The sequence below is a fragment of the Maylandia zebra genome, linkage group LG13, assembly GCF_041146795.1.
Source record: "Maylandia zebra isolate NMK-2024a linkage group LG13, Mzebra_GT3a, whole genome shotgun sequence".
Lineage (NCBI taxonomy): Eukaryota > Metazoa > Chordata > Actinopteri > Cichliformes > Cichlidae > Maylandia > Maylandia zebra.
Genome location: NC_135179.1, coordinates 1111615 through 1138909, shown reverse-complemented (window position 1 = coordinate 1138909; position 27295 = coordinate 1111615). Strand labels below are relative to the sequence as shown.

The 27295-nt window shown below is 41.2% G+C and overlaps 1 protein-coding gene across 1 annotated transcript in view; it reads left to right on the top strand.

The window, feature by feature from the left end:
• Nucleotides 1-26580, top strand: part of LOC143421852 (NACHT, LRR and PYD domains-containing protein 12-like) — a 46909-nt gene extending 20329 nt beyond the window's left edge. The window contains exons 5-15 of the mRNA XM_076891967.1: nt 1572-1745; nt 16722-16895; nt 17637-17810; nt 19154-19330; nt 19523-19563; nt 19917-19987; nt 20347-20638; nt 22234-22499; nt 22965-23081; nt 23164-23305; nt 23459-26580. Of these exons, the coding sequence (XP_076748082.1) occupies nt 1572-1745; nt 16722-16895; nt 17637-17810; nt 19154-19330; nt 19523-19563; nt 19917-19987; nt 20347-20638; nt 22234-22499; nt 22965-23081; nt 23164-23305; nt 23459-23778 (1948 nt within the window). The 3' untranslated portion in view covers nt 23779-26580. The remainder of the gene's footprint in view (nt 1-1571; nt 1746-16721; nt 16896-17636; nt 17811-19153; nt 19331-19522; nt 19564-19916; nt 19988-20346; nt 20639-22233; nt 22500-22964; nt 23082-23163; nt 23306-23458) is intronic.
• The last annotated feature ends 715 nt before the right edge of the window (nt 26581-27295 follow it).

The window sequence follows — 27295 nt, the reverse complement described above, 5'->3', positions numbered from 1 at the left end:
TCCGGGAGACCACCAGAAAAGTGCTATATAAGAGTCAATCCATTCACTGTCTGAACAGAGGTTTGTCATGTTACTTTTGCACTATTATGTTCCGGCACATGTTGTTATTACATGGTTTGATTAAGGTACACATTAGGCTGACATCGGGGCCAGAGCTGAAACGGTTCTGGGCCAGCACAGGGACAGAAGTGTGTCTACAACTGGCACTTAGCTGTACACAACTTATACATGCCCACATACCACAAAAAATGACGGCCCTTTAGTGGCCCAGATCAGGTTTGCCAGAGGTAATCCATACATGAGCCAGCACAGGGGCCAGTATGTGGGCCACATCACTTCTGCTGATTTCATTCATTTGGAAGTCCTGTAGCTGAGTTTGGGAGAGACTAACAGCCTCGGCAGCAGAGCGGAGAAAGGCTGTAACATCACCAATTTACTCTACCTGTGACATCATTTTATCAGAAAACATATGCTCATGTTTTTAGTATGCTTGGCTTGAAAAGCTAAAATGTAAGAAAATCAAATGGTGCTCTTTATTATTTTGTTGGTTTTGTTTCCCGTCTCTTCAATGGACCCCAGCTGTGGTCACAGTGTGTGTTGGATAATCTGGCCCAGGATGAGGCCAAACTGAAATGGGATTAAATGCCTGTTGGATATTTGAGCTTAGTGTAGTTACATCAAATCACAACAAAAGTTGCCTTGAGGCGACTTTTGTTGTGATTTGGTGCTATATAAATAAAATTGAATTGAATTGAATTGAATTTCTGCCCAATTTAAAAACATTATCCATAAATATTGAGTAATAACTTGACTCTCACACAGCGTGAGTAAAATGCCTTTAAACATCTGGGTTATCCTGCAGATCAAAGTATTTGTAAAAACACGTTTGTGAATCATGTTTGGTTTATGAGGAAAATGATTCAACAACTTCCTTTTAATATACAACATTTTATCATATTTATTTATAACCCTCTTTTGTCTGACCATTTGAGTCACATTAGAATTTTCAATAAAGGATCCACAGAGTTTGGTAAAAATTATGACAGTAGGTGTTTGTGTGAAAGTGCGGGAAGCAAATTTGTGTCTGATTTTCTTTCAGTGTTGCACTTTGTAGACGCTCCCTGAGCACTGGTCTCACAGCCAGCTCCACATAGAGACCTGTGTTATTAGTCCAGGTCAGAAGATGACTTGTCGGAAGGAAAATGAGCTAGTAGTTTGTTTACTAGCTACTAGAAAAAAGGTGTTGGACTTCAAATATGTCCATTTCTTTCTCACTTCACCTTTAAAAGTGAAGCCATGTGGTTCCTTGAATGGAAAACACAGCTTTTTCAAGTCTTTTTCATGGTTTTATGATAAATGTACAACTTTAATGTGAAAAATTCAGAGGTTTTTTTTCCCCTCTTGCTGTGTTTGTTTGAAGCTGCTTCCTGTTGGCTTCAGCTGTTTGGAGTTTCCATTTTCTAAACTTCTACATTCTGAACCTTCTTCAGCTCTGAACAGATTATGAATCGCTGAATGATTTCAAGCTCACACTTTGTCTAATAAACGTACATCTTTCATTCTTTCTACAGATTGAAGCTCTGTGGTTTGTCAGAGATCAGCTGTTATTATCTGGCAGTAGCGCTGAAGTCCAACCCCTCCCATCTGAGAGAGCTGGACCTGAGCCTGGACAACCTGCAGGATTCAGGAGTGAAGCAGCTGTGTGGTTTTCTGGAGAGTCCAGGATGTGGACTTGAAACTCTGAGGTCAGTCAGCATGTTTTAGTTGTGCTGAGATGAATATGATGTGAAAGTTGTGCTGACACTAAACTGCAGACATCAGGCTGATATTATACTGATCTACACTGAGGATTTTCATGGTAAAGCCTGTTTTCTTCTTCTCTGGTTTAGTTAATTGACTGTAGGAGAACAATGTTCACATTTCCAATAGTCATATTCAAAGTATGGCCCATGGCCCATGGCCCACACGGTGCCGAGCAGCCTGCCGACCTTTCCAAATTCAGAGAGAGGGGACTCTGATTAACTATGTACCGTTCTTCCTCAAATTTCTAAGTATCAGACACAGTTGTGAATAATCCACAGCTGACTCTCTTTAGCTGGTCAAAGGTCACGGCACATAGCAATCTGTGAAACAAACAGTTTGGAGCAGGAGTTATTGCAAATTTACAAACTGACACTGCTGCACGGCATGCTGGGTAATGCTAACTGGTCAGGTATGTGTCTGCTGTTTGGAAGCTTTTGTGTGGGCGGGGCTCAGGCAGCTCCGCTTACAACGTGACAGTGAAGCAGCTGGAGAATAATAAATAAAGATTTCAACAGCAGGCAGGATTTCATAAGCTGATGTACAAACATCTAGAATGATGGTGGCAGGTACAGAAACAGGTCCACAAAGACTGAAGCGTGTCTCCATTCCTTTGCATATTCCATATTTTATACTGAGAGTTTCCAGAAGAGCAAACAATAAACATGCCTCCAAACTTGTGACGAGTCAGACTGATATCATTTCTACAGAGAACAGTGTGAGGTCACTTCAATCAGGACAAACACTGCAGCAGGAATGACTACACCCACTCAGTCTGATATCCCCCGTGAATTATCAAAGTTGAGAGAGGAGATGAATGAGAAGCTCAGTGTTATCAACACTGACTTGAAAGAAATGGCTCAAAGGATTAGAGATGGCACGATACCACTTTTTTATGTCCGATACCGATACCGATATCATAAATTTGGATATCTGCCGATACCGATATGAATCCGATATAATGTTCTTTAATCAACAAAACTGTTTTTTAAATATCTTGCTGCATTTTGTATAAGTTCATACTCAAGTTTAAAACAACAACTACACTAAAGCTATTCTGTTATACCTGTATGCAAAAAAAAAATATTTCATAGTTCAGCAATACTGATCAATCTAATAAACTTAGACCTACACCATCCTCCCTATTCTGGTATTTTAAAGAGTACTTAGCATAAATATTAAGCAACCTAACTAATAGGGTTCCAACTCCCAGCAACAACAAAAATAAATAAATAAAAAATAGGGAACCACCCCTCACGCTCCACCTCATGATGCTTAATCAACGTAATCAACCTTAATTTGATGCAGTGTGAAAAAAAATGCACAGAAATCAATTATTTTTCAAGAAATATTAAATAGATTCAACATCTTTCTTCAACAAAATTGCAGACTGCACAGATGGTACCTTCCCAAAGGAAAAAGTACTATAGCTTACTAGGGTATATATATTAGACTTAATAGTCACTATATACAGTAATTGACTTCTATTCATTTTACATCAAATTAAAACTTTGTGTGTCAGATAATTATTTATTAAAAGCTAGACATTTTAAATGAGAATAAGAAAGAAAAGTATGTCTTTGTGCCCCCTTTTCCCTGTTAATGCCCTGGTGCAAAGTGGGCCAAAACCAAAGAAGAGAGACGGAGTCGCGACAGAAAAGCCGATCAGCTGATCATTAAGCAGTTTCATGATTGAAGTAGCAGCAGGAGAGGCAGTCGCTTGTTAAGCTTAACGCAGGAATGCTTTACAAACATTCAGAGATGAACTTACACACTTGCTTTACTTCTCTCGGGGATAACTTTGTCGGAGATGAAATGCCGGGTTGCTAGCGAAGCTCCACATGCTATCCAGACCACCGACAGGTCCCGCATGCCACAGCCGCTCTATCACGTGATGCATACTGCTCCGACGTGCTAACGTTCTGAGGTGAGTTACGGCGTGTTGCAAGTTTTGTGAGGTGCTTTCGTGATATTTAATGGATCGGATTACATTTTTTATTTTTCTCCGATATCCGATCCAGTAATTTAGGTCAGTATCGGACCGATACCGATACGTAATATCGGATCGGTCCATCTCTACAAAGGATTGAGGAGACTGGACGGAGAGTGTCTGAAATGGAAGGATTTGGTATGGATGTGAAAGACATGCTCTCCCATACACTTAAACTACAAGAGCACCTTCGGGCACAGCTAATAGACTTGGAGGCACGCTCATGAAGAAATAATGTACGTATTCATGGCATACCGGAGGGAGCGAAAGGAAATAATATAATGGAATTTATTGACAATTTTATTAAGACTGAGCTGGGACTTCCTGACACCCCGCTAGGGATACAAAGATGTCACCGCTTGTTAGGCCCTAAGCCTCCGCAGGAATTGAACCCAAGATCTGTTGTTATATGTTTCCTTGAGTTTAAGATTAAACTCATGGATAACAAAAGACAAAAATAAAAAGGCAGGAAAGGACCCAAACGCAGGACTCTCAAAGATGGGACTAAACGCAGCTTTTATTGTTGGAAAAACGCCTCATAAATATAAGTCACAAAAACAAAACAAAACATAGGAACTGAAACACAGGAACTGAGTCACTAAACCGGAGTACAAGACAAAACACACAGGATGTGACAGAGAGCAAAGGAAAACGCATATATCAACAGGGGAGTAATCAGGGAATGTGAAACAGGAGGGAGACACAGCTGGGAGAGATCAGGGCTAATGAGACAGGGGGGGGGGGAGTAAAACTGAACACACTGACATCAGACATGAACCTTCAAAGTAAAACAGGAAACAAGAAACAATTTACAAAGACGCAGGCTTGACACTGAACTAAATGTAGAATAATAATAATAATCAAAACAGCATCACTAAAGAAAGACACCAAAATATAAGAAAGAGAAAATGCTGGGTCAAAATGACCCAGAAACGTGACACATTCAGTATAAAGGGAAATGCGTGTTTTCTGAGCAAGATTATACCAGTGACACCCTGGCGAAGAGAAAGGGATACGCCACTATTCGAAGAGCGTTAAAAGAAAAAGGCCTTCGTTTCCAGACACTCTATCCAGGTTCATTTTAAGTTCATTTTAACACCGGACTGGTAATCTATAATGAAGCACAGGAGGTGGCTGCCGATCTGAGGCGAAGAGGAGAAGAGGACTGATGGACGGTGGAAACCTGATCCCTGTAGTAGAACTGCTGAGGACAAGGATGAAACGACCACCATGGGAAACTGCAGAGGCGCCACGCTACAACAGAGAGATGAGAGTACAATGCATTCAGGAAAAATTACATTCCGACACAACGTGAGTACCATCTGAGGATTTCCTCTTTACAATCACCAATGTAACTTTATGGCCAATGTAAACTTTCCTCATCTTTGTAAGTAATCATGACCCTTTGGCTGAAAAACCCACGCTTGTACATTACTGCATGTGCGCCGATCTGGCTAAAGCAGGGGTGTCGAACTCCCGGCCTCGAGGGCCGGTGTCCTGCAGGTTTTAAATCTCACCCTGGGTGAACACACCTGGATCAAATGATTAGTTCATTAGCAGGCTTCTGGAGAACTTCAAGACTCATATGCTCGGACTCGAGCTCGTCACTGGCCAGTTTGCAAGACAGTCACTCAAAATGCAGGCCTGACATTCTGATTGAGATCCAGCAAACACTATTCAGATATATTATGATGTGGCTTATGGTCACATTCTTATGGGTATCAGTGCATCATGGAGTTGAAGGAAGTGAAATGGCATATAGGAGAGCAAAAGAAGCAACAAGGAGACCGATGGTAGATATGGATATTAGTGTGCGAACATGTTTTATTGCATTGTCAGAAGTATGATGTTGAAAGAAGACATCTAATCACAAAGCTGGACGATATGAAAGTGAACCTGGACTTGATTGATTTCTTTCGCATGAACTCTATAAGTGAAAGTTAAACAAGTTTTGGTTTTTAAGGCAGACCCATTTGTTTGGGAGGATTTGAATTTATTTTTTACTTTTTTGTCATTTCGGTCCACACTCCACACCAGTTGGTGGCGGTAATGCAACATTTTCCTGTTTCCTGTTTTCCTGAAGAAGACTTCAAGACTCCAGAGGCCTGTTGAGGAGGTCATTTAGCCTCTTAAATCAGCTGTTTAGACATTCATATTTCTCCTCATAAACCCCCCCCCCCCCCCCCCCCCCCCCCCCCGACCTTACATCACATGCGGAGTCAAGTCGGAGGCTGGTAGTATTATGGAAAAACACTGAAATGTACAATACAATGGGCAAGTTGAGGAGGGGAAGAGGGAGCTCTACTCATGCTGCGCTCCTATGGGAGGACAGCATGACAACAGAAAACAAAAAACTCCTCTGCACAAAGAGCACATAAATGTCCACATCACAACATCATGAAGCACGTTACAAGCCACAGCGGTGGGTAAGGGGTGAGAAGTAAGCTGATGCAGATACAGCCATCCTGCCCTGCAGCTATTCATCCAGCGCTCGGCCTCGGAGATAAGTGAACAAGAGCGTTTGGAACGAAGAGTCTAAACACAGATTGTTATGTTCAGCTCCAGCCTTGAGACCACAGCTGGCGCCGATATGGTAGCCGCATGAAATAATGGTGGTGTTCTTGCTTTAGTGCGAACCACTGATGTCCCAATGTCAATTTTAAAGTCTGCTTCTCGTCAAGAAGAGGGTGTCAATTGCATTCAGGGACTAGTTGATCAAACTGGTACCTATTAGTGAAGGGTTTTATTAACCATAAAGAGGTTACACTGTTAAATGTTTACAGACCGCTAGGAAGAGACAGGCAATTGATTAAAAGAGTTTTTGATTTAATATGTGCAGAAGTATCTGGGGTGATAATATGTGGGGGTGACTGGAACATTCACCTTAATCCACCATTAGACTCTTCAACAGGAACAAAAAAGATATTACCTGAAGCAAATCAAGTAAATAAATTGCTTAAAGAACTAGGCATGGTGGATGTATGGGGAGATCTTCATCCAAAGACGTTTTTCTTTTTTTTCTCACTCTCATTCGATGTTTTCTAGACTGGACTACTTTTTCATGCTCAACTCAGACAGACACAGGGTTATTGATTGTGATATAGGAGTAAGAGACATTTCAGATCATGCTGGAGTTTATTTGACATTACACTTGGACACTAGGCGTAAAGCGACCCTTTGGACAGTCTTGGTCGTTGTGTCCTTGGGCAAGACACTTCACCCGTTGCCTACTGGTGGTGGTCAGAGGGCCCGGTGGCGCCAGTGTCCGGCAGCCTCGCCTCTGTCAGTGCGCCCCAGGGTGGCTGTGGCTACAATGTAGCTGCCATCACCAGTGTGTGAATGTGTGTGTGAATGGGTGGATGACTGGATATGTAAAGGGCTTTGGGGTCCTTAGGGACTAGTAAAGCGCTATATAAATACAGGCCATTTACCATTTAACTCCAGCCTTCTCAATGAAACTCAGTTCTGTAAATCTGTAGAAAATGAATTTAAAAACTATATGAATGATAATAACAGTGGAGACATTTCACCCAGTGTGTTATGGCAGCGGTCCCCAACCCCCGGGCCTCGGACCGGCACCGGTCCGTGATTCATTTGGTACCGGGCCGCGAGAGTTGAGGCTCAGGTGTGAAATGTATTTTTTTCAGGGTTTTTATCGGTTTTCAGCGTTATTTTGTTATCGTTTTTATCATTTACTCTGTTTTCCTGGGTCTTTTCACGTGTGTTATGAATAAATCTTCTTTTTTTCGGTACCGGTACTAGTTTTATTTTGTTGCATTTATCCGCGACACCTTAAAGGCCGGTCCGTGAAAATAATGTCGGGCATAAACCGGTCCGTGGTGCAAAAAAGGTTGGGGACCGCTGTGTTATGGGATGCTGCTAAGGCAGTTCTCAGAGGTAAATTTTTAATGTGGTCACCTATTAAGAAAAAGGGAAAAGAGAGACAAATTGAGGAGGCAGTCATGAAACTCAGATGGTTAGAAGACTAACAGTATATTGGAGACAAGCTCTCATCTCTGTAATACCAAAGTCTGGAAAAGACAAAACCAAATATAGCTCCTACAGACTCAGTATTAAATATAAACTATAGAATATTTGCAACAATATTGGCCAAGTGACTTGAACCTATACTCCCTGAACTTTTGATACTGGTCAGAGAGGATTTGTAAAGAATAGACAAACACATGATAACATAAGACGGGCACTTCATCAAATAAATGATATCAAAAACATAGAGATGGTAGTTCTTAGCCTTGACGCTGAAAAAGCCTTTGACTCCGTCAGATGGGAGTTTTATGTTGGGTTCTAAAACACCTTGGTTTTAATAACCAGATGATTAGTTGTTTGAGGTCCTTGTATAATTCTCCTTATAAAAGGATAAACGTTAATGGGGACCTCTCAGACTTAGTTCTTAAAAGAGGATATAGACAGGGCTGTCCTCTTAGCCCTGCTCTATTTGCACTGTTTATTGATCCATTGGCACAGGCCATTGAGAATGCGAGGAAGTTACAGGTGTTATCATCAATGGCAAAGAGTACAAGGTTTGTTTATATGCAGATGATGTCCTTGTGACTGTTACTAAACGCACTATTAGCCTACCAATATTACTATCTTTGCTCAATATGTTTGGCTCATATTCTGGGTACAAATTAAACCTTCACAAAACTCAATTTCTTATCTCTAAATATAAACCAAACAAATATATTTGTAAACTCCTAAAGGGTAGTTGGAATACGAACTTAATTAAATATTTAGGGGTTGAACTGCTCAAAATATGATAAATTAACTACTGAGAAAGCCTCAGCAGGACTATTTAGACTGAGACAGACCTACTATGACCAGGGGGAAAAGGCAGGAAAACTTTTGGCATGGCGCATAAAAACGCTACTGAACGAACAAACAATAAATGAAATTAGAACTGCAGACGAAAACACCACAGATCCTTACAGAATAAATGAACTCTTTGAACTCTACTACTCACAATATATACCTCAACAGGAGATGCGACTCAAGAATCACTAGAATCCTTCTTTGACTCAATAAGCACCCCTTCACTGTCTGAAGAAGCTCGATGTGAACTAGACTCTCAGTTATCTATGAGTGAACTGTCGATTGCAATTGATAAATTAAAAATGGGAAAAACTCCCAGCCCAGATGGAATCCCACTAGACCTTTTCAAAATATTTAAAGACAAATTAGTACGCCCTCTATACGACATGCTAGCGGAAAGTTATGATTTAAAAGAGCTTCCCCCCTCCTTGCGTAATGCACTCATAACGGTATTCCCTAAGCCTGGGAAACCGCCTACAAAATGTGAATCTTATAGACCAATCTCATTAATAAACTCTGACGCCAAGATAATAAGTAAAGTACTGGCAAACAGACTTGAACGGTACCTTCATCTTCTCGCTGATACTGACCAGAATGGTTTTATAAAAGGCCGGCAAGCGCAGCATGGTATTCGCAGAGTACTGAATGTACTTTACTCAAACTCAGAACATCCAGACATGGCTCTGCTCTCCTTGGATGCAGAAAAAGCTTTCGATAGGGTCGAACATAACTATCTCTATAAGGTACTGTCTCAATTTGGCTTTATTTCATGACCTGGGTCAAAATATTATATAATAAACCTATAGCCTCAGTTAGAACTAACAACATCATATCTGGACCATTCTATCTAGGTAGAGGTACGCGTCAAGGCTGTCCCCTTTCGCCTTTTCTTTTCGTCCTAGCAATAGAACCACTGGCTATTGCGATAAGGAACAATCAAAATATCTCTGGCATTAGAACAAATAATATTGAGTCCAAAATTGGATTATTCGCAGATGACATTATCTTAATGCTGTCCAAATTAGAGAGCTCAATTCCCCAGCTACTCAAAACAATTAACTTCTTTGGCAATATCTCCGGTTATAAAATTAATGAATCCAAGTCGGCCATCCTCTTCTTTAAACATTCTGAAAGAATTAAACCACCTATTCAAACAATGTTTCAAGTTGCCAGAGACAGTCTTACCTATCTAGGTATAAAAATCACTCCAAAAATTTATGATTTGGTAGATGCAAATTACTCTCCTACTATCAACTCTGTTGTTGACTTAATCAATAGATGGTCTATGCTACCAATCTCGTTGATTGGACGTGTAAATATTCTCAAAATGAACGTTCTTCCAAAATTTTTATATCTCTTCCAAGTTATTCCTCTCAACCCTCCAGATGACTTCTTCACAAAGGCAAAAACAATATTCATTAAATTCATTTGGAATAACAGACGAGCCAGACTGCACCTCTCGCTACTATATCTCCCATACGACAGGGGAGGTCTTTGTGTTCCAAACCTCAAATGGTACTACTGGGCTGCCCAGCTCTCTGCGGCCTCATGCTGGTTTTCAACAACAACCTTACCCTGGGTAAATTTAGAAAGGACAAGTACTACCCCCTTACCACTCAGCATTTACCTGTACTCTGCAAAGTATAAAGATCTGATGAAAGATACATCAAACCTCTTTGTTAAAAATACCATCCGTGTGTGGTTCGACGCACTCGAGTTTAAAAATGAAACCCCAGCACTATCCCAATTCTCACCTATCTGGGGCAATAGGGCCTTTAAACCCGGTTGGAAAGATTTGGGCTTTAAAATGTGGGCCGTCAGAGGCCTGTGCAAAGTTGCAGACCTATTTGACAAGGACACCCTACTATGTTTTAATGGCTTGACACAGAAATTTGGCATTCCAACCAAACATTTTTTCAAATTTCTTCAAATCAGAAGCTTCATTTCAAAAACTCAAAAATCCCTAACATTGCCCACTCTAAACTCATTAGAGGACATAGCAATAAACCATCAGCTGAAGAAGGGTTTAATATCCCGTTTCTACAGCAATCTCAGAGATGGCTCTCAAACGTTCTCAGAAAAAGAAAGACTTGCATGGTGTCAAGACTTAGAGTGTAGAATAACTACAGAGGAATGGCAAAAAGCTTGCTTGAAAGCCCAAACACAATCTATAAACACCCAATTTAAACTAATCCAGTATAAATGGTTATTGAGAACATATATCACTCCAACATTATTAAACAAATTCGACCCCAAAACTCCGGACATATGTGTTAAATGTGGGGGAAAAGGCACACTGATGCATTGCCTGTGGGAATGCTCAGAAATCCAAAAGTTTTGGAAAGAAGTTTTAGATTTAATTGCACATATTACAAGTGTCAAGCTCAATCTATGTCCTAAACTATGCATCCTAGGAATTTTCCCCGCTGAAATCCAGCTGAGCAAAGTTAACCAAAAAACCACAATCTTCTGCCTGTTACAGGCGAAATATAGCATAGCCAAATCATGGAGATCCATTAGTAGACCACACTCGAGAACTTGGTTATTGACACTGTCAAAATCCCTTGCTTTGGAGAAACTTACGTCTATGATAAAGGGTAAACATGCTTCCTTTAAAAAAATGTGGGGAAATTTTTTGTTATTCTTGGAAAGTAAGGAGATGATCGATAGTGAACAGAAATGACTCTATCCATTTAACCTGTATGGGAGAAGTAGTGTTGCAGCTGTTAAAGAGAACCTGGGGGGCATGCGAGTGCTGGACTGCTAAATAGAAGGACAGGAGAAGAGATGTGAAATTAAATGGACTGGAACTGAAGAGGACACAGCTTATCGTTGCAACCGCTAGCTCGGATGCCTCTCTAACTAACTTGACACCCTTGGACTAAACTTCAGCCCGAAGCCCTGGAATAATGCACTTAAACCTAATGTCTCACTATGTTATACCTTTGTTTTATTTATCTATATATATATATATTTTTTTTTCTGTAATAATATCTGAATGATCTACATGGGAGAGTATATATAACTATATCTATGCGTTTCCCTAACACTGTTCATATACGATGTACATACATTACTATTATACACTCAAATTTTTTTATTAATTTCCTCCTCTATTTTATTTGAACTCTCTCTTCCTGCTGGTTAAAATGCTGTTGGAAAGGCAATAAATCAATCTTTAATAAATATAAAAAAAAGCAGATTTTGACAGATGGTTGCTACTGCCAATGAATATGCATAACAGGATTGAATTAATAAAAATGACGGTACTACCTAAACTGCTTTATTTATTCCTGGCATTGCCCGTCGAGGTGGGGGGAGAATAGAATAAAGTATGAGACATTAGAGTTACCTAGAAATAAAGGAGGCATGTCTAGAAAACTTATAAAGCTACACAGCTCAGAGTCCTGATTGCATGGTGCAACCCAACATGTGACACCAGATGGAAAAAAATAGACCAGGTGGAAATTCATGTCCCTCTTCCAGCTAGTATCCTACTGCATAAAAGTACCAAAATATCTGGTTTTGGGAACTTAAAGATAAAATCTTAGAAAGAGACGCGAGAATACTATGGTGGCCAGCATATGACACAGCATTCACCCCTGCAAATATTGACAGTAGGTTTAAAAACTGGTGCAACCTAGGTATCACTGCATACCGGAAAATATCATCTGAAAAAGGTTTAGATACCTTCCAACAAATGTCAGTCAATTACATCTTGAGGAGAGGTGATTTTTATTTATTTATTTATTTTAGATATCTCCAATTAAAATTGCATTTTAATATGGAGATTGTTGTCTAAAGCTGGGCAGACACTGTGCGATTTTTTTCAGTCGCGTTATTCAGCTCCTGCTCAAACTGTACAATTGACTCGCAGGGGTTAGAAGTTCGTAGGTCACGATGCAGGTCTCACACTATACGGCCCGATGCTCTGATTGACCCGAGTGCTCACACTGTGCCTCCATAAAATAAAAGTTATAACAGAAATTCTGTCGCTCTCTCTCCCTCTCTGTCACACAGACACGCACACCACCACCATCAACTTTGCTAAATAGCTAATGAAAAACATTGATCAGGCAGCTGTGATTGAGCAGCAGTGTAAATCCAACTATTTTCACGGTTGTTGCAGTCGTGATAATTTTGTGAGGCCACATCGAAAAGGCTCGGATGAGTTCTACAAGTGCCTCCATCCCTTGTGTTCAGATCACACGTTGCACTGCTGTGCTACTCCATCTTTTTCACCGACGTTTATGTGTTTGCGCGTGCGCAGTGTGAGCGGCTGTGGTGACACCCTCACGACCAAGTGATTTATGATCGGGAGCTGGTCGTGAGGTGTTAATTGCTTCTCGTTACCCCACGTATACTACACGACGTGTAACCGGTTTCTGCTTCATCCCGCTGCAACAGTTCGGCCCAAGCAGACTCCTCGACTCTGCGTTGTGTTGAAGAAGACAAGGAGTCTCTTATCGATCGTTGCCACTTTATTGCCTGAATGGAAACAACGGTGTTTTATCAGTGGACAGGCTCACCACACACCACTCCGCACAGCACACTACGGCAGAACATCCCATTAGCATTCCACTTTAGCATACAGTTTTACACAATAATAAACAAATGAAAGTACATAAACTGGTGTTGGACATGTGTCCACTAAGCACTTATTACACTTGGTGCCCATCAGCTAATCAAACATGTTTTATGTGCTGTACTACTTAGCTATATCGTGGGCGGAACAATACAACTCACCTCTCGTATGGCTACGGCAGACTGGCAGCGATTAATGCAGCCAGCCACACCAAGGGGGGGGCGTTGTTTCCCCATTACACTGACATTTGTTGCAAGTGGTATTTAACACCACATAAACACTGTTACAGATGCACGACGCACGATGAAGGCCAGAATCAGGCTGATCACCAAAACAGTCGCACGACTCAAAAATTGGCTCAAAATGGGCCAAAAATCGCACAGTGTGAGCCCAGCATAAGGAGGGAAGATCTCTAGTCCACATTTTTATACATATATGCAAAGGGAAACTGCTAAAAAAAAAAACTAATTTCCATGATCTACTCAGCACTACAAAAAGAAAGGAAACTGTTGTCTACCACCTACATTAAGTTTAGAACTATGGACAGAATTCACTTGGAAAAAAACTATGAGGTTTGTTTTGTTTTTTAATCACACCTAAGATTAAAGAACTCCAAAGCAAAAATGTTGACCAAGGGAAATGTTGGAGGAGATGTGGATATACTTTGGCAGGCCATTTCCATGTCTTTTGGGAGTGTTCTAAAATCTCCCCCTACTGGTCAGTTGTGATTGAACACACTAAGCAGATAATTGGGTCACAGCTTGAACGGAGTTTCAGTGTCTTTTTGTTTAGGCAATATACCAACCAGATTGAAGAAACGGGATAGATAACTGCTACAGATACTACAGGCAGCCAGCAAGAAAGCTATAACACATAAATGGCTGAATGAGGAACCACCAACTGTTTCTGACTGGACAGAAATAATACACGAAATTCATACTATGGAACGACTGTCAGGGTTCCTGGGTGGCTCAACCAGTGTTTTCAGTTTGTTCATGTTCAGTTTATTTTGTCACTCGTTCTCATTTCCTGTTTTGCTGTTCCAGTTGTTTCCATGTGTCTTTACTCAGATTAAGTTCAGCCATTTACTCACCAGTTTCTAATCACTCACCATCCAGCCTGTATTTAAACCCTCAGTTTCTCTCGGTCCAGCGTTTTGTCATTGATGTTGTCTACTCAGCATGTGTGTACTCAGTTCAGCCAGCCAGTCTTTCAGTCAGTTCAGCCATCATACGTTCTGCTCGTCCCGTCATTATAATAAACTCCAACTCTCACCGTGAGTCCTGCATTTGGGTTATCTCTTCCTCTCATCCACACACATCCCTGACAGAATGACAAGACCCGTGCCACGAAGACACGTCTGTGACCCAGTGGACTCAGACATTTTCGAGTGGCAGGAGGCAGTACTTTCCCTTTCTTACTCCTCACTGCAAGCCAGAGACTTTTCACCATCTACCTAATCAAAAGACTGTGTTTTGTGATTACATTCTGGACTATCCAATTAATACTCACCATTCTGCCGCCGAAGAAACTGTTTCATCATCCCAGGCCATTATTAAAAATATTCACACCTCTAAACCTGTCAGTATCACTCATCCAGTCATTATTTCCACACCCATTGCTCAGACTTTTCCTGCTAGCACAGCGGCTCAGATTCTGCCTTCACCTTCACCTGTTTCACCTTCTCAGGTGAAGGCAGCAAAGGCTCAGCCTGTCCCTGCAACAGCTCCTCGAGCAGCTAGGGCTCAGCACGTCCCCGCACCGGTACCAATTCCTCTGGACGGTGCTGCTGACGCACAGCCATCACCCATTCCTTTGCTAGCTCCCAGGGTGAGGGCAGCTGTGACCCAGCCTACTCCTGCAGCCGTTCCTGTCCCTCGGGTGGGGGTGACCGGTGTCCAGTTTGCTCCTGTGCCTGTCCCAGCACCCAGGGTGAGGGCTGCCAGGATCCAACCTGACCCCCCTAGAGGCTCAGCTGAGGCTTTCCAGCCATTGTCCTCACACTCTGGAGGCTCGGATTTGACGATTCCCACAACACCGCCTCATCCACATCTGATTCGGGGTCGGCGGCCACTTTCCAGGAAAAAAATACCCAATAAATATAAAGTTTTAAAAAACTACTTGTAGCAGCTACATTTAGTTACAACTGACTGCCTTCTTTGAACAATAAGACTGACTACTATTCTAAAAACAAGCACACAAAGAACCAATAAGAGTGAAGAACAGAATAAAGAGCTCCTGTGATGGTAGCAAAGAAATGAGCAGCAGACTGTAGCAGTTTATATCTGAATGAAAGTAGAACTAGCTCAGTGGAGCTCAGTCCCATATCTTTGGTTAGAAAGGAACAACATCAAGGATATACTGCTGCTCAAGCAGATTTGAGAAGTGCATGCACATCACAGCAGCTGATGAGAGAATCTGTGTATATGAGAAAACAGCTGATCGCTTGCAGCTCGTGCACTGTTGGATCTCCAGATGTTCACTTGGCTAAAGTCTGTGAAGAAACTGTGGTTCACGTAGTTTACACGGTACGGCCTCAGATTGGACTGAGCTTCCAGGATCACCCTGATGGTCCGTCCACACCAACAGGGTCTTCTCACTCACCTGTTCTTTGTCCTAGTCCTTTATTGGAAGTACTGAGTCCTTGTTCATGCAGTGTTGTGCCCATGTGGCAGCGCTGATGTTCCCACCTTTTATGCACAACAAGTATGGTGCTGGTCTTTCTTCGGATGGAAAAGCATCCTTAACTGATCCAGAAAAAAGATCCAGAGTTTGATCCCTCCTAGTAGGCCAGGAAACATACTGATGAGAGTTTCAAAGTGTCTTTGTATGCAGACATAATTCAAATGAGCCAGAATGAGTTTGGTTCCTGCAGTTTGTGCATCATAAACGGTGCTGAAGCAGAGGCAGATTGTGCCTGCAGTGAATGTACACTGCTGTCATAAGAGCTGTGGAAAAAGGATGTAACAATACTGCTGAAAGTTCCAGGACAGTCACAGAGTTATTGCATCATTTGTGAACACAAAGAGAGAAAGGTCATCCAAATTTCAGGATTAAGAGTCTGTGTCCTGGTTATGTGCAGTAAAAGACGTCTCTGTGAAAGCTTCAGTTCAACAGGCTCCTGCTCATTTCCTCGCCAGGTTCTTGATTCTCTTGTACCATCTCACTGTCATCCTCCTCACTCGCTCTTTGCACTCAGTCTTTTGTGCATCATTAAAACCATTACCATGTGGAAAACCAACGTTTAATTGAATAGAAGACAATCATCAGTGACGCCGCCTTTAAAATACTCTTGTTAGAAATGTACGACTTTAATGTGAAAAATTCAGAGTTTTTTCTCTTGTTGTGTTCTTTTGAAGCTGTTTCCTGTTGGCTTCAGCTGTTTGGAGTTTCCATTTTCTAAACTTCTACATTCTGAACCTTCTTCAGCTCTGAGCAGATGAAATAATGAAACAATAAATAGTTTCAAGAACACACTTTGTCTACTAAAACTTACTTCTTTCCATCTTTATACAGATTGGTTTGGTGTGGGCTGTCAAAGATCAGCTGTGATTATCTGGCATCAGCACTGAAGTCCAACCCCTCCCATCTGAGAGAGCTGGACCTGAGTAGCAACAATCTGCAGGATTCAGGAGTGAAGCAACTATGTGGTTTTCTGGAGAGTCCAGGATGTAGACTTGAAACTCTGAGGTCAGTCACCTTGTTTTAGTTGTGCTGAGATGAATATTATTTTAAATATGATGTTGTGCCTGACCCTAAACTGCAGACATAAGGCTGATATTATACTGATCCACACTGAGGATCTTCATTGTAAAGTCTGTTTTCTTCTTCTCTGGTTTAGTCCATTGACTGTAGCAGAACAATGTTCACATTTCAAACAGTGACACTCTAGGCTACACTAGGCTGCAGCCCTCCACAGGGCGGCAAGCAGCCTGCCGACCTTTCCTAATTCAGAGACACAACAACAAATAATCCACAGCTGACTTGCTTTAGCAGGTCAAGGGTTACAGGACACAGCAATCTGTGAAACAGAAACAGTTTGGAGCAGGAATTATTTCGCATTTACAAACTGACACTGCTGCACGGCTTGCTGGGTAATGCTAGACTTCAACAGCAGGCAGGATTTCATAAGCTGATGTACAAACATCTAGAATGGAGGTGGCAGGTACAGAAACAGGTCCATAAAGACTGAAGTGTGTCTCCATTCCATATTTTCCAGAAGAGCAAACATCAAATATGCCTCCAAACATGTGACGAGTCAGAGTAAGGACAAACAGTGCAGCAGGAATGATTAAACCCACTAACAGTGAAACAGCGAAAAATTCACAATTTTTTTTCTTGTTGTGTTTGTTTGAAGCTGCTTCCTGTTGGCTTCAGCTGTTTGGAGTTTCCATTTTCTAAATTTCTACATTCTGAACCTTCTTTATACAGATTGAGGAACTGTGGTTTTTCAGAGATGTGCTGTGATTATCTGGCAGCAGCACTGAAGAACAAATCCTCGCATCTGAAAGAGCTGGACTTGAGTAGAAACAACCTGAAGGATTCAGGAGTGAAGCAGCTGTGTGGTTTTCTGGAGAGTCCAGGATGTGGACTTGAAACTCTGAGGTCAGTCACCATGTTTTAATTGTGCTGAGATGAATATGATTTTAAATATGATGTTGTGCTGGGTGTGGGTCCCAATCAGCCAGGGTTTTGGGTGAGCTCATTGTGAAACCTGGCTCCACCTTATCATGCGAATTCCTGAGGTCAGATGGCCCAGGATGTGAGTGGGTGTTAAGGCGTCTGGGGAGGGAACTCAAAACTGGATTATAGATGGCAGACAGTTGGTGTCCTAAACCACTGCCTCTGTTCAAAGATGGTCGCTCACAGTGGCCATAGATGGCTTCTTTCACTGTCCAAAATGTGAACATTGGCATCCTCGAAAGAGTGTTTTTTATCCTTAAGATGCAGATGGACTGCTGAGTCTTGTCCTGTGGAGGTGGCTCTTCTATGTTGTGCCATGCGCTTGTGAAGTGGCTGTTTGGTCTCTCCAATGTAGAGGTCTGATCAAGCAAAATGATCACAGAACAATCCCTTGTATCAGAAGCCCTTGATAGATCATTATAGACCATTAAGAGAGCGTTGGAGTGCTGCTTTTGAAAGCCAGACTGGAAAGGGTCAAAAATCTGTAATCTGCATAGTAAGGACCTAAACTGATTTTCTACAATTGTTTCTAGTAATTTGTTTATAAATGGCAATTTTAAAATAGGCCGATAATTACTAGTAGAGCTAGGATCTAGATTCTGTTTTTTTAAAAGAGGAGTTACCTCAGCATGTTTAAAATGTGATGGAACACAACCCTGCCTCAGTGAACTGTTGATGATGGATAGCAGTGTGGGACCGATGTCCGAAGCTGTGTCCAGGTCCAGGTCTGGCAAGTCTCAGGATTATTTTACCGGCAGCAACCCAGGAATACAGGCCCCCGAAGATCCACTTCTCTCCAAAGCAGCACAAGAAAGCCAGCTCTCTTCCTCCAATGAGGCCTCTGAAGCAAAAAATGAGCTGATCAGCAAGAATGGACATAAGCCGGTTGCTGTGCTACGCTCAAACTGCGTTGGAAAAACAACCTTGTTTTGTTGAAAATTATCCATAGCAGATTTGATCGCCAATAATGCATGACGATCATAAATCTGAAGGGAGATGACGCTGGATAAAACTGTAGCATAAACCCTTTTTAAGTCTTTTCATGGTTTTATGATAACTGTACGACTTTAATGTGAAAAATTAGAAAAACAAGAGTTTTTGTATTTGTTTGAAGCTGCTTCCTGTTGGCTTCAGCTGTTTGGAGTTTCCATTTTCTAAACTTCTACATTCTGAACCTTCTTCAGCTCTGAACAGATGATGAAACACTGAATGATTCCAAGCTCACACTTTGTCTAATAAACTTACATCTTTCATTCTTTATACAGATTGTGGAGCTGTGGTTTGTCAGAGATCAGCTGTGATTATCTGGCAGCAGCGCTGAAGTCCAACCCCTCCCATCTGAGAGAGCTGGACCTGAGCTACAACTACAAGCTGCAGGATTCAGGAGTGAAGCATCTGTGTGGTTTTCTGGAGAGTCCAGGATGTGGACTTGAAACTCTGAGGTCAGTCAGCATGTTTTAGTTGTGTTGAGATGAATATGATGTGAAAGTTGTGCTGACACTAAACTTCAGACATCAGGCTGATATTATACTGATCCACACTGAGGATCTTCATGGTAAAGTCTGTTTTCTTCTGTTTCTCTGGGTTGACTTAGTGCATATTAATCAGTTGCGTTTTAACGTTACTGTCTGCAGTTTCAATAACAAGACTATTAAATCTTCCAGAGACAAAACCAGTGAGTACTTAGTCTATTTGTCATGTTCATTAATATTTCATCAATACCATATCACGTGACAGCTAGTTTGTACTTATTTCATTCTGCAAAAATCTATAAATTATGTTTGCTCGTTTTTTGATGATTTTTTTTTTAGGTACTGGTTTTGGTCAAAATATTTTAATACTTTTTAAATCTTTTTAGTGAGTGAGAAGGTTGCAGCTGAAGATGGTGGGTCCCTAAAGAAGAAAGAGAAATCCCTCACAAACAGTTTGTATTTTGTTAGAAAACCACTAACAAATGAATATGATTGTAAACAGCACCAGTTAGAGTTCCAGGGAATCCTGAATTATTCAGTGTTTGTCTCTCATCAGGTGACTCTGAGGTCAGACTCAATCCAGACTCATTAGACACACAGCTTGATTTGTCTCAGGATGACACAGAGGTGAGAGAAATGCACGTGGATCTGATTATTGTGTTATGGAACAAAAACAGAGGCTTTCAGCACAGAAACTGTGTCATATGTGTTACAGCACAAGGCAGATCAGTCAGGCCAGACAGCCAATAAGGTTTAAGATTTAGTGTCATCGTATGTACAGATCAATAATGTGTACTCCATGTAGTTTCTTCACTGCTTACTTGTTTATTGTTGCTTTAAACAGCTGATGTTGTTTCCTCTCTGAATTCCAGCCTCCATCAAGCTTCACCCCTGAAGTACAAACTGAATCCACACAAATCTCCCTACAGGTGCTTCTAGTTTCACATTAGGTTGATAACATGTATGTAATGATGTGACATGACACGTGTGATACAGCGGGAGGTGATCAGACCTTAGCTCATACAGGCTGGTTGAAGTGCTTCAGCCCTTCTGTGTCCTACAGGTTCAGGTGTCCTGGTCCAGGTGTGTTCCAGTGTACTTTGACCAGACTGGTGTTTGTTATGGCTCAGGAGGCGGAGCTGCTGTACCAGACTAACCAATGGGATGAGAGCCTCCTTCAGCCAGCTGGAAAAACAGCTGCAGGGCCGCTGTTCAATATCACATGCTCTGAGGATGCAGTCCGTCAGCTCCACCTGCCACACTGTGAAACAAAGGAGGGTGAGCACTGTAATGCTGACTGCTGTGATGATGCTCTGAAAACATCTGTGTTACTGTGTGGTGCTCAGTTAATTCAATTCAATTCAATCTTTATTGGAAGACTTCATGTCCATAAAAAACAAGACAGAAACACACACACAACACCCCCCAACACAAGGTATAAACCATTAAATATATATATATGTATATAAATAAGTATATAAAGCATTTGTAAAAATATAAAACCATAATATACATAAAACACAATTACTTAAAATAAATCAATAAATACACAAAAACTTTAACCAGTGCTTTCTCAGACTGGATGAGTAACGGGAACCACTCAGTGTTGGATCTGTGAGTGCTAAAATTATACTGTTACTCGAACCATCCAGTCGTTCTCTAAAATTGAACATTAACTTTCTTAAAAGTGCTTTAAAAGTCCAGACACCCACAGCTACAAACATCTGACTGGCACTACCACTTCTAGGTATCCTGCAAAGGATTCTCATCACATCATTATATGCAACATGCAGCTTCTGCATGCTACATTGTTTGTAGGATGACCACAAGGGGGCAGTATATAGCGGTGTGCAATACGCTTTAAACAAAGCCACTTTAACTGGAAGTGAACAAAAGCTGAATTTGCGTGCAATAGTATTTGCCTGCACATAGAGCTTACATCGTTGTCTGTATATGTCATCATCATCATTCATTTGCTCAGTAATAAAGTGACCGAGGTATTTCACCTTTTTATGAACTTCAAGAGTTTTTTGTGCCAGTTTAAAAAAAGGGAAATTTAGCTGTTTATCCTGCTTGGTTCTACATATCAAAACAGCACTTTTAGCAGCATTGTACTCAATGTCATATTGTACACCATATTCAGTACAGACATTAAGAAGATCCTGTAACCCAGCACTGCTTGGACTAAAAACAACCAGGTCATCTGCATACATGAGATGATTTATCAGTGTTTTACCTAATATACACCCAGTGTTACAGGCTCTCAGCTGTATGGACAAATCATCAACATACAAATTAAATAAAATTGGAGACAAAATCCCACCCTGTCTGACACCATTGCTGACACCAAAGGGGGCAGAAATACTGCTTCCCCATTTAACCTGCATGTTCTGATGAGCGTACCAGTAAGAGAGAATCCTCACGATGTACTGAGGAACTCCCCGTGTCTTCAGTTTATCAAAAAGTTTTCTGTGGTTCACTCGATCAAAAGCCTGAGAGGCATCAATGAAACACATGAGGAGAGATGAATTTTTAGCCCTGTACAAACTGACTATTTCCTTGAGTGCATATATGCACATGTCAGTGCCGTGCTTTGGTTTGAAGCCAAACTGATCATCCAGAGAAGAGATGAACACACTAACTCTATCAAACAAGATTCTTTCTAACACCTTAGGTAAAATACTGGCAAGTGCAATTGGCCTGTAAATATTATACTAAGATGAACTGTTCTGCATTATACAAATAACCATAATGCAGTTTATTTATAACAAGAAAGGATGGAAGTGAACCTGTAGTTTGGAGGAGATGTAATTCTCAGGTATGGTGAGAAGTAAATCTGAACTCTCAGAATTAAAAGCTCTTTGCTTTCACAGCACTGCATGTTGATGGCCTGCTGTCTGTTTCCCACATCTCTGATGATGGGATGAGCATCTTGGAGCCGCTGGAGATCACTGCCACCCATGTGGTTGTGAAAGTCCCTCACCTCTCTGCCTTTGGCCTCATCTGGGATGTCTTCAAGCGGTTCCTGAACATGGCAGAAGCCATAAATGGTCAAGTTCTGCTGTTCTTCCGACCTCTGGAGACAGGATCTCGAAGAATCAACATGTTTCTGCTGCAGGAAAATATCCCTTTGCCAGAGGTAAACAGTTTCAACATCATCACTCTATGGTCCTCTCAGAATCCAAATGATTTCTCAGCATTTCTGATGTTTAACTAAAATTATGTACAGGTTTACTGGTCATTCCTCCCTGATTACCTGAAACACAGGATCAGACTCCAGTTAACTTTTATGTAATCACATTCACCTTCAGACTTGTCAGATCTGCTGACCAATCACTACTCTTCATTATTCACTCCCAGTAATGACCCTGAGCTGTGAACATTTGATGTTTGTGAACCATAATGTCAGATCTGACACTTTACTGATAAAAATAAAGTCCCAGAGCTTTCCTTCTCTGTGCAAAGTTGTTTTATCTCAAGAATTATTGTTTTTCTTTGATTCATACTCACACATGATGTTCTACACCTGATGCGTTTAAATGAGCTCTACAGGTGAATAGACTTATTAACATTACCAGCATAATAAACTGTCCTGTCTCTGAAGGTGGCTGCCCAACAAGGACATGGTGCTGAATACATTGAGACCCCTGCTGACTGTCTTTTCAGCTTAGGTCAAAGGTACAGTATCCACTGTGAACCTGAGAGCAGGATACAGCCGGAGGTGAGTCAAACTAAATGCTGCTTAAATTAAAGTCCTGGATAACTCACTCGTCATGAAAATGGCATCTTTCTGTTGTTTTTAGCAAACACAATTTCGCTTAAAGTTTGGCCCAAATTACCATCCAACATTTCAAGTTTTCCTGAGTACCAGTCCAGAGATTTTGACTCTGACAGTCAAAGACCAAGAGGGGACAGAAACCTGGAAATCATCTCTTTACCTGCCAGGTAAGGTTCCTGCCAAATGCCAGAGCAGAAATTACCGTGCAAACTTCTGCTACTAGGTTATTTTATAAAAGTTAACTGAAATCATACTTAAGTCTCTTTTCATCTGCAGTTCAGAGTGTAGTTAAATTACTTTTATCTGTCTTTTTCCTTCAGCACCAAGAACAGAAACCTTAATGAGGGATGTCCCCGCAGAGGCCGGAGTCCCGGTGGATGAGAGACTGTTCACAATTCGCTCACGGTTTATTGAAAGAGTGTCTGAATCTGTTTTAAACAAACTTCTGGATAAACTCCTGCAGCAGCGTGTTATCAACGATCAGGAGATGGAATCAGTCAGATCACAGCAGAGCAGAGCAGATAAAGCACGAGACGTGATCGACACAGTGCGACGAAAAGGAAGTGAAGCCAGCTCACTTCTGATTGCTGCTCTCTGTGAGGAGGATCGATGCCTTTCCAAAGACCTGAAGTTAATGTGAAGGAAGACAGATTTCTAAAGAATCTGTGGAGCTGTGACGATGAATCTCAAAGACCACTGACAGTCACTATTGTGATCTTCATGGGAGGTGTGTCTAGCTGTTTTTTTTGTAAGGACCCCAAAGCACTTTACACTACATTCACCCATTCACACACACATTCACACACTGGTGATGGCTACATTGTAGCCACAGCTGCACTGACAGAGGTGAGGCTGCCGGACACTGGCGCCACCGGGCCCTCTGACCACCACCAGTAGGCAAACATGGGATTAGTATGCAGCCAGGAGACAGCCTGGAGTCTCACTATCTGTTTAACGTCTTCTGATACTACTATTACTAAAGTGATATGGTTAAAATATGTGATTAATACATCAGAAAAGAAATCTGCCTGTACACTCATTACCTCCAGGCCAGAACCAGGTTTCCTTATTAGCCTCCAGGAGGAACAGATAGAAACTTCAGTAGTACCTTAGCCATTTAGTGTTCTGTGCAGAAGAGAAACCAACTATGACTGTTGGCAGTAACACACACACACTTTTGTCCTGACTAGGGATGGGTATCGTTTAAGTGTTATCTGATACCGGTGCCAAACCGGTGCTTTTGAAACGGTGCCGGTGCTTAAACGGTGCTCGAACCGGTGATTAAAGGATGGAGAACACAAACTTTGTCCAAAAACCTCTCATGTTCAGCTGTTTTTTGTAAAAAGATAACAATGTTAGCCTTTTCTGCAGCTATAGGGGATTTATGGCATCACTCTTGGCTGGAAGCAGTGCTTAAACAATGGAAAAAACACAAACTTTGTCCAAAAACCTCTCATGTTTAACTGTTTTCCACTTTTTCTTTGGTCATTTTTTGGCCAGGGCGAAGGGAGTATCTGCCATCATACAAGAAGACAGCCGCATGTAGCTATGATGGTGTTTGCTAGTTCACCTTACATGCATTAATTTAATAACGTGGTTAGTCTACTCAGCGTAAATTACACACGAACATTAATCAACCAAAGACCCAGACAGACTTTTAATTCATTTGAAAGCCTGATGCTTAGCCTCGTCCACCCCAGCTGTGAAACTCAGAAACCAGTCTTTACTTGTTATCATCTATCGTCCACCTGGGCCTTACACAGAGTTTCTGTCTGATTTCTCAGACTTTATATCTAATTTAGTTCTGAGCTCAGATAAAATAATTATTGTGGGTGATTTTAACATCCATGTAGATGCTAAAAATGACAGCCTCAACATGGCATTTAATCTGTTATTAGACTCAATTGGTTTCTGTCAAAATGTAAAAGAACCCACCCACCACTTTAATCACACTCTAGATCTTGTTTTAACATATGGCATAGAAACTGAACATTTAACAGTGTTTCCTGAAAACCCTCTCCTGTCTGATCATTTCCTGATAACATTTACATTTACAATAATTGATTACACAGCGGTGGAGAGTAGACTTTATCACAGTAGATGTCTTTCTGAAAGCGCTGTAACTAAGTTTAAGAATATAATCCACCCACTGTTATCATCTTCAATGCCCTGTACCAACATAGAGCAGAGCAGCTATCTGAACGCTGCTCCAACAGAGGTCGATTATCTTGTTAATAATTTCACCTCCTCACTACGTACGACTCTGGATACTGTAGCTCCTGTGAAAACTAAGGTCTCTAATCAGAAGTACCTGACTCCGTGGTATAATTCTCAAACACGTAGCCTAAAGCAGATGACTCGTAATCTGGAGAGGAAATGGCGTGTCACAAATTTAGAGGATCATCATTTAGCCTGGAGAAATAGTTTGCTGCTTTATAAGAAAGCCCTCCGCAAAGCCAGAACATCTTACTATTCATCACTGATTGAAGACAATAAGAACAACCCCAGGTTTCTCTTCAGCACTGTAGCCAGGCTGACAAACAGTCAGAGCTCTGTTGAGCCAACAATCCCTTTAACATTAACTAGTAATGACTTCATGAACTTCTTCACTAATAAAATTTTAATCATTAGAGAAAAAATGACCAGTAATCATCCCACAGATGTAATATTATCTACAGCTACTCTTAGTACCATTGATGTTAAGTTAGACTCTTTTTCTCCAATTGATCTTTCTGAGTTAACTTCAATAATTACTTCCTCCAAACCATCAACGTGTCTTTTAGACCCCATTCCTACAAAACTGCTCAAAGAAGTCCTGCCATTAATTAATGCTTCGATCTTAAATATGATCAACCTATCTCTAATAATCGGCTATGTACCACAGGCCTTCAAGCTGGCTGTAGTTAAACCTTTACTCAAAAAGCATCTCTAGACCCAGCAGTCTTAGCTAATTATAGGCCAATCTCCAACCTTCCTTTATATCAAACATCCTTGAAAGAGTAGTTGTCAAACAGCTAACAGATCATCTGCAGAGGCTTATTTGAAGAGTTTCAGTCAGGTTTCAGAGCTCATCACAGCACAGAAACAGCTTTAGTGAAGGTTACAAATGATCTTCTTATGGCCTCTGACAGTGGACTCATCTCTGTGCTTGTCCTGCTAGACCTCAGTGCAGCGTTCGATACTGTTGATAATAAAGGTGTGGAGCAGTGGGTACAGGGTGTATTGTCAGAGGAGACTGAACTTCATCTCATGTCTGTGGAACCAGATGAAGTTAGAGCAGGATCAGGTGACCATAAATCCTCCCTTAGTTACTTCTTAGGTAAGAAGTATTATTTTTCTCTCACTATGTGTTTATACACCACTCTGAATGTAATCATTAGTTATTAACCTCTGTCTCTCTTCCACACCATGTCTTTGTCCTGTCTCCCTTCCCTCACCCCAACCAATCACAGCAGATGGCCCCGCCCCTCCCTGAGCCTGGTTCTGCTGGAGGTTTCTTCCTGTTAAAAGGGAGTTTTTCCTTCCCATTGTCGCCAATAATATTATTTTAGGGTCTTGACCTTACAATATAAAGCCCTTTGAGGAAAATATTTTTGTGATTTGGCATTACATCAATTGGAAAGAAGTACATTAGTGTGTGAATGGGTGGATGACTGGTTGTAGTAAAGCGCTATACAAAATACAAATACAGGCCATTTACCATTTTTAGTACATTTCTATCTCAATCCTTAATGACCCTAAACTGCTGCACTTACATTTTAAAGAATATTAAGAGTTATAATTACCTGAATGCTACTCTAGTACCACCTTGACATTTGTAATTTGAAGAGCTACGTAGTGGGCCACCAAGAGAGATTAATTCCTCAGTTCTTTGGTAACCTACTGATGATGAGCCTCAGCATTCTTCTAATGTCATGTCCCAAACCAATACAATACAGTCATTATCTGGCTGCCAGCCAGTCATATAAGCACATATTTACAGTTGTTTCTGCCACTTAAATTTGCCAAACTTACGGTACGTCATTTGTAAACCAGCACTGGCCTAGTTAAGCCTGGTTATAGTTAGGGTGAGTTAGAGCTGTTTTCTTGCGTTGGCCTTGGCTCTCCATGAACTATGCTTCCTTCTGATAACATGTTGGCAATAAACCTTTTTAAAA